The 8,821-nt window shown below is 36.1% G+C and overlaps 1 protein-coding gene across 1 annotated transcript; it reads right to left on the reverse strand.

Moving 5' to 3' along the window:
- Positions 1 to 1,940: 1,940 nt before the first annotated feature.
- Positions 1,941 to 5,569, reverse strand: LOC147547645 (protein trichome birefringence-like 2). Its single transcript, XM_086672083.1, has 5 exons — positions 4,190 to 5,569; positions 3,632 to 3,824; positions 3,335 to 3,525; positions 3,012 to 3,170; positions 1,941 to 2,460 (listed from the first exon to the last, which is right to left on the reverse strand). The coding sequence occupies exons 1-5, from the start codon at positions 5,209 to 5,211 to the stop codon at positions 2,118 to 2,120; spliced, it is 1,908 nt and encodes a 635-aa protein (XP_086528209.1). The 5' UTR covers positions 5,212 to 5,569; the 3' UTR covers positions 1,941 to 2,117.
- Positions 5,570 to 8,821: the final 3,252 nt, after the last annotated feature.

The following is an 8,821-nucleotide window of genomic DNA, read 5'->3' on the forward strand; positions in this document are numbered from 1 at the left end:
GTTGGACCAACTGATTTCATTCCTGACTCAACATTGCTTGCCATTTTTTCTGAAAAACAGAATACACCTTTCAGTATACAAATCAAAATAAAATTATTGTCTTAAGATTGTTGTTTAATCTGTATACTATATTATCGTCTTGTTTCTTTTAAACAATGATAATATCCTTCTGAAATTTTTCAGAGATAAACAGTTAGTATTTTAACTAAAATTCCTTAAATGAAAAACAGAAGGTTAGTACTCTGTTTTTAAATTTCAGATACAAATTGTATCTTTAACTAATAAAATAAGAAAGAGGATGAAGAACAGAAATTATATTAGTTAGAACCGAGGCGAGTGATCTCTTTCCTTAAGACAATAATTCGCCCTGTTTATTGTACCAACAGTATAGGCGATTTGTCTCCCAGGATACAACGGATTACCTTTTCGGATCGGAGGTACTTAGATCTGAAAACTCTTTCGAACGTCAGTAAGTATTGAAAACTCTTGAATGCCTTAAACTCTCTTAATTCGAAGTGAATTTTGAAGTCTGGTTTCATGGCTTATTTAAAGGTGAGAGGTGACTGTTTGTTAACAGTCACATTTGGAGGGAAAAGTCACAACCCTCTTGAAGAAAGGAGGTACTGATCCACGGGTTTAATCTGGTACGTCGGATGTAGATTTAATCTTGTCCGTCGGATTGCCTTTGGTATTTAAAATAAAACAAAGGCTTCTATGCTCCTAGCGACGATGCGCACGTGCGAAGTGCGAAGTGCGTGCGAGCGCCTCTAAAGCCCCCAATGCGCCCTAAACGCCCATTCGCCCACGCGCGTGCGTGGTTTGCGTGGGAGAGCAGCTTATTATAAACCCTACATATTCCTTTAACTTACCCGATATAGGACTTTCCTTAAATATTTCACATATTTCCATATTTAAACCCAAACTTCGAAAATTAATATCTTATTCATACGGAATCGGTTTTGAGCAAACCAAAGCTTGAAATTCAAGCCCTCGACGAGATGAACGCAACGGTACGCTATTTGAGTTATTTCGACAAAGGGAACCTTGTCAAAAGGGCAAAAAACGCTCCTGCTGGAAAGTCGATTCCAACAAGTATTATAAGGTTACTTAATGATGACAATTAATCAACTCAGATTATCACCAGCCACACGTTCCCTTTTGTTTCACCAAAACCAACTTTCTTAGTGCAGAGCTTACACCATAGGTGGGGTCTGTTTAGGAGAAATTTGCTTTTTCAGCTTTTTTTTACCTTTTTACTTTCAGTATATTAAAACCAACTACTTAAAGCCCATAAAACCAGATTTCTAATCCCCCAAGCTTTAGTTAGATCTCCCAATTGGATCTTAACCATGTAATAAAACTGAAAGTTAGTAATGGAAATCATTTAGCAAGAATCCATTAATGGATGATGAAAAAGCTTGAGATTTGGAGTTGAGCTGTTGAGGGTAGCACTCCTCTCCACCGTGTTAATGGCGAAGATATAACGAAGCACTCGGCAAGTCACAAAATGGCAGCGAAGGAACTCAAACTTGGGTTCTTTCTGGTTAATAGTTTTTGTTCTTTTTCTTTCCTTCTAGCTAGATAGTTTTCATTTGATCAGCAATTCATCAGGTATGTTTCTGCATCTAAATTGAATATGAAGAACGAACCCGAATGGTATATTTCCTTTCTTGCTCTATCTCTTTGTGTGCGTGGGTGGGTGTTTTTGTACATGAACTTGCTCAAGAACAAGATTAGTGTTTCTTAGTTCATATAAAGCAATCAATGAATAAGCTTCTTCTTCTATCTAATATCTGTAACAGAGATGTCAATTTACTCAGATTCCACCTAATTGATAAAGAACAAGGTCATGAGACCATATCGCTCGAATTCACCGGGCAAGTTTTATCAGAGAATATCAAAGTAAACTAAATATTCGACATAATGAGAGAAAAAAAAACTCAAAAGAAATTCATGGCCTTCAATGGCTCAATATAAGATTAACTATAAAAATGTACATAGAAACGTATTTGACTAACCCAATTATGATTACGTGTAAGTGTCACTCGACGAAGAAGATATGAAAGAGAAAAAGACATCGTAATTTAGCAAAATAATTAACACTAAGATCTATTGGTTTAGTATTTCCAAGATCCTTCACCTGATTGTAGAAGTGAAGCGTATAATAACTCGTTCCAAGTATCAGGAACTCCGGGCAAGCACCAATGACTGCAGTCTTGAGATTGAACAGCTTCGGCCCATTCCTTTTCCGTCTTATATTCCTTTCTATATATTGAAGGATGCCCGTCTTTTCTGTAATCTGTAAGCTTACTTATGTTCAAATACTGTACAGGAATTTTCATCTGTTTTATCACGTCTTCGATAACTTTCATTTTTGGAGGGTATTCAGCTAGATAAGTGTTGTTAAAGATGGGGTCAGTTTCTTTGTGGCATTGTCCACCAGAGTTCCATTGACCACCGCTGCAACCAGATCAAAATTCTCTGAGTACAACTTTTAGACTAATATAACAAATTAGCTACTAGGTTATGACGACCCAAGCCTAAAATGTTATCAGTATTGTCCCCACTTTTGCCTCCTACTCCCAAGCCCATTGAGTACAGGGTTTTGTCTTGGCAGATGCTCCACAGCCGACCTAAAGGCCTCAACATTTAGTAGGCTTGAGCTTGCACCTATAGCCCAGTCTCGAGATGCTCCCCCAAGCAAAGGGATGTCAAAATCCCCCAATCATAAGAGACGAGTCATCCCAGACTGTTACAATTCCTTACGACCTCAAGACCCAGTAGTTGTCAATAATCAAGCACGACATAGGCAAACAGAAATACAAATACTAGGAATGGACTATTAAGTATTAAAAATAAGCGAGTTCATTAATGAATACTGGGTGTTTTTATACTTGCCGTATATTAGATTAGGGACACCATTTGAATTTTAGACCAGCAAAACGAATATGGTCAATCCACATAATGCACATATTCCACGAAAAAGGTTGATAGAATACTAGAGAGATTACCTGAAATGTGTAGGTGAATACCCTCTGAAAAGAACTTGCGTTCTTTTAGGATCAATTTTCTTGTCGATCCATCTACCCCAGGTAATCATAGCCTTCTTGAAAGCGTCGATCACCTCGAGTTTTGGGTACACATGTGTTCCTTCTTGGTAATAGTTTTCTCTGTATACATAACAAATCGGAAATTAAGCGTAAGTTTGTTTCTAGTATACTGATTTAAGTTCCATCTAAAGAGAGAATCTCTCCTTCAGTGAATTTAGATGTGAACGTAGCTACTCCCAAGAAGAAAGAACAGGTATTTGCTAGTAGAATCGTGGAATTCTCACCCTTTAGAGGTTTTTTCGTGAGTCCACCAGTGGCCCGTATTGAAGACTATCACATCAGCTGTACGATACGAGGATGTTGTCATATCCATCTTGTCCAATCTTAAAGTCTCAACCGAGCCATTTTGACCATTAAAGATATTTTCTCTAACTAGAAATGGAGCACTCACGAAGTCCACAGAACAATTATAATCCTGCAATATAACAATAGCGAACAGAAAGAATGTCATCTTCAGTTCGGAATAAAGAAAAATTGGATTATATTGTTAATCTACTAAAAGCATAATATAGGAAACTTGCCTCGTATCTGAAAGCGTAGCAGCCGCGTACTTTGAACTCGCTTCTTCCTGAAACCTCGTGAACTCTTTTCTTATCAGCAACACCATGGCGGAGCATACATACCAATGACTCCCACATATTACGATTCAGAGAATCCCCAACAAAGATCAGCCTCTTTCCGCGTAGTCTCTCAAGAAAATCAGTTGCATTGAAGCTGTGAAAGTGCAAATACAATAATCACTCATGAAAAACGAATTGGCGAGTGAAATCAAATGTTTATCTCATACTATTAGAGTCTCGAAAACACTCGCACTGCAAAAACCTTCAAGAATCTCTCGGAAGATCGTTCACATTAACACTTTTCACGCGTAAAAGGTGTCACCTTTTGTATTCCTAATAAACATCTACTACTCAATCTAAGCGAACTTTGATTAGGATATTTCGTTATAGGTTAAAAAGAACTCAATCAAATTTACCAACTTTGAAACCTAATTCATGTTTCATCTACCCTAACTCAAATAGAACAATTCTTAGTAATTTCCATGGAATACTAAAAGCAGAGAAAAGTAGGGATCTTACCTAGGAATATTACAGTCATTTGGCTGCCATCTCCATCTAAGGAAATCATCATCTGGTCTTCCATTAAGGTGACAATCAAAATCCCTATCAATGTGAGGACAAGAACCAGCAGGATAATAAGGTTTTCTTTCATCTCTTACCCACTTACCTTCAAATATATTACATTTCTCAGATAGATCAGGAAGATCTTTTAAATCCCCATCTCCATTATAAGCATTGAGAACTTTACTATTCTCACTAAAATTCCCTTTTTGGATTTCTTCATCAGTTTTCTTTGAAACCCTTTTTTCTTTACCCAAACTATCTTCAATCTTTTCTATTTCAGTTGGTTTCTTTTTAGGGCTTTTCTCATCATTGATTTGATTTGCATTACCATAAAAGCTTGAATTTTTTCCATCAATATCTGAACTTCCCAATTGTGTTTTCTCATTAGCTACTCCTTCACTTCCTAAACCATCAATTTTCTCCTTCTTAGATGAGTTTCCTTCATGACTTCTCTCCCCTCCATTAAAATCTAAAAAGCTTGAATTTTTAGACCTCTCTGAAATATTCTCTTCATGGGGTTTTTCACCACTGAAAAGAGTACCATTTTTCCCATTTTCAGAAGAATCTCCATCATGGGATTTCTGAATCCTAGCATTTTCTACTCCCACTGAAAAATTCCCTTTTTGGGGTGTTCCTTCAAACTGAGAAATATTTGCATTTCTAGATCCATTTAGGATGTTTCTTTGATCCGTTTTTGCTTCAACCTTTTCTTCTTTATTCTTCTGCAACTCTAATGAAGAAGAAGAAGATGAAGTACTAGAATATGAAAATGGCCATGAAGGAAGAGAAGAAGAAGAAGTTTGAAAAATGGGATTAAAATTAAATAAAGATACATTAACTGGACAATAAAGAAAAATCAAACTAAGAATAATAAGTGAAGTTCCTAAACCTAAACCAAAACTAGAAAACACTTTCCTCTTTGTATGAACACCACCATATGAAAGTTGGTCTGAAAATGGAAGTTTTTTAAAACCCATAGGTAAATAAGATCATACCCAGATTAGATTTCCTCAAAACAAAATCTGGGTTACTCTTGATTTCGTAGATGGATTGAGAGATTTCAAAGACGGGGAAGGCAAAATCGTGGTATAGTGAGGGTTAACAGAGTGGGACTGTGATTTAATTCTGGAGAGAGAAAGTGAGGAATAAACAAGTGAATGCAATGTGGATTTTCACAATGGTGTACACGATATAGATTCTTTAAAGAAACGTGAATCGATGATGTCGTATAGAGTTTGAAAACGCTGGAAATGATAACCACTATTGCCTTGAAAATTGTGCTCTATCAAGCCATCAAGGTATTGCTCTCATAGTTTGAACAACTTGTTTATACACACTATAGTTTGTTAACATTTTTTAGGGTTAATTCCGTTTTGGCCCATAGGATACCACCGACCACCTATTCTGTTGTTCAGATTGTTCGCTTCACTATTTTAGTCCACTAGTTAACAGTTTTGTCAGACGAAAGATAATATTTACTTTTCAATTTTCTCTTCGTCTGATTTAAATCTTTTTGTTTTTCTTTTTATTTTCATCTTTTTTGTTTTTTTTTGTATCTAATCTTCTACGTTTTATTTCTTTTCTTTTATAGAGGAGTTTCGTTGCTGGAAGTTCTTAAAGAGACCGGAACGTCTAAATGAAGAGAAGCTCTCTTTTATCTGAAAATTACCCTTTTTTTTTAAAGGAACCCTTCTCTTTTGGGGTGAAAGTTAAGGGATCCTTTCACCGAACCTTATTCGTCTGTTTGAAGGTTGAAACTTGTATCTCAAGTTTGAACCATGTTATTGGTGATTGTGTTGTAAAAATTTGTAATTGATTGTCTATTCTTTTTTTTTGTTTCATATTTGATAATAAAACTTAAAGCGTCTTCAATGCAAAATTCACGAAAAAAATTCAGATTGTCTTGTCTATCAAGGCTCGATTGAGATTCTCTTTTCTAGATGTCTCAATTGAGATTCTCTATTTTTTTTACTCTCTCTAAACACTGTTTCTCATAAAGATTTTAACTAACGTTTTGCATTAGAGTTTAGGCATTTTTAGATTTGCTTCGTACACAAAATATCAATCGTTGAAGCAAATGTAAAAAAAATTTCGACTTGTAGATTTTCAGACAAATATCTTTTTTGCTAGACATTTTGAATTTGTCTTGTGGAAAAAGATATGTGTTTTGTATTTTACCGGTACAATTGACAAACACGTTGACGGTGATAAATCAATAACATTCTGCCCAACGCATTTTCCAATTTTTCATGTAGAAAAAAAAATATGTTTGAGATTTTACTATTTACATTTGACAAACACATTAGCAAACAACTAACATTTTGCCTTATTCATTTTTCAAGGGCCCACACAACTTTGGGGAAAGTACAAATATTTTAAGTAAAATTATGGGTTTCATTAATTTTGCTGGTGTAAAAAAACTTATTCGTCATCTTCGACCACCAACTCTGGTCACTACTTCCGATCGCTACCAGCACCACCATTTCTCTCATCTTTTTCTTTGTAACTCTCTTTCTCTAATGGCTTTATCTCTTTGTCTCACTAGTAAATCTCTTTCTCTCTCTCCTCTCACTCTTGTCTCCTTCTTTTCTGCCCTTATTTCTCTTCTCTCACATGTTCAGATCATGCAGACGACGACGACCCTTTGTGTGATGAGAAGGAAAACTTTCGCTTAGATGAAGGGTTGCCAATGATAGAGTTTCTGAAGGAGATGTCCTTCAACCAAGTTGCAATGCAAGCAATTTGTCGGATAGGACAATTGATGAAGAAGATCATCAAGTCCGGATGATTTAAGGATTGTAGTGTTTAGCCAGCAACCAACTACGATCGTCGAATCGCGAAGCGATTCGCGGCTAACTTTGTCCGAATCCTACAACGGGTTACACAAAGAGTGTCAACTTGATCGGAAGATATGACTAGAGGGATGAGACATATATACATGGTTGATACCCATAAGACATGTCCAAAAGCCTAAAAGAAGTTTAGGCAAAGATAGTACAAAAGGCCCGAATGGGGGAATTTTGGGGCGGGGTACCAAAGGGATGTTTTGAGCCCAAAAGAGGGGCCGACCATGCTTAGTCGGGTGCTTTTAATGGGTCGGCCAGATCTGTCCAAGAGGGGCTTGCATGGGGCGGCCACACTTAGGGAAACTAGAAAAATTAAACTAGTTTTTATTTTCAGTGGTTTCCTTAATCTTATTCAAAAGGGCTTCATGGAAACTTGGTTAGGGTTTTATTCTAACCTAGGGTTATGTATAATGTCTCTTTGGACTTGGATAAGGTGTGGAGAATTCTCAAAAGAGCTATCTTATTCTATAACATCAAGTAGAGTCTAAAAATGAGAATTATCCCAACTATCTATCTAGTCAAAGAAGAAGGTATTCTTCATCTAACCACCATTGGTGTTCTAGCTAGCAACAAGGTGGGAGATCAAGGTGATTGCTCGGTGTCCGAAGTAGAGGAGTTACAATTGGAGCTCTTGATCTTCTCAAAAGCGATTGGAAATGTTCGAAGGAAAACTAGCAACAAAGGTATTTATGCAACTAGTTTTACTTAGTTATCATTATTAGCTTATGCATGAGATCCTGGGAAATACTGGTGTTAGACATTAGGTGTCTGAGATTCCGCTTAGAACACTAGAAGACACCATAACCCAATAGGTTCCTCTATCATCAACAGTAGTGAGGTAAGACTTAAGAGTGCGATATATTTAAGGTTTTAGAGGTTGGGGTCACACATATAATCATCTTAAATGTAGGTCCTTGGAAATAATATTTAAAAAGTTGTAGACTGATTTATAAAATTAGTGTCAAAATACAAAAATAATATTGTCACTGAAATTAATATCTCTTTAACAAAGTGGGTGTATCTCTTTAATAAGGATCTAACAAAATTAATGGTACTATTTTTGCAATTTTGCTTCTACAAGGGAACTTATAAATCTCCTTCATCAAAAAAAAAAGGGAACTTATAAATCAATGAAAAAATCGATTTGGCAAGAACAGTGAGGGTGGTGGGGTTGTTTGCTTCTAAGAATTAATAACAACTTCACATGTGACCCTATGCAGATCTCGGATCTGCTTCTTTTTTCTCTGTTTTTTATTTGCCTCAAAAGTCTTTGAACACTCAATATTAAACTCCCTTTCCAACTCGAAAATGTACCACCCGATTCTATTTCTGGGACGATATTAATCGGTAGTTTTAGACGTATCTCGAAAGTTTTATTGCTGCATTCGCCGAGGCAAAGTTTGAAGGAGAATTGTAACTAAAGGAGCGCCAAACAACACTTTAGAGAAGCGTTGTTAATGTATTATGGTTACCTATCATGTGAGAGAGTTGAGAACAAGGGGGTTCAAGATATCAAACAGGAGAAGCGATTGAATGTCGAAAAGAAAAAAAGGTGAAATCTGGCCAAAATCCTACATAGACTCTAGATTTCATTCTAAGTTCTAACAATGTTAAAGAGAGAACTAGGGTTCGAATTTGATCCTTCACGTCGAATTTCAATTAATTTTGAACAATTAATCATAAGACAGGAACATGAAAAACTAAGTAGACTTTGAATAGAAATCTTATACAGTTTGTTGTG

This window comes from Eschscholzia californica, unplaced genomic scaffold (assembly GCF_041429995.1).
Source record: "Eschscholzia californica isolate CP2 unplaced genomic scaffold, dmEscCali1.0.p SCAF_3, whole genome shotgun sequence".
NCBI classification, from domain to species: domain Eukaryota; kingdom Viridiplantae; phylum Streptophyta; class Magnoliopsida; order Ranunculales; family Papaveraceae; genus Eschscholzia; species Eschscholzia californica.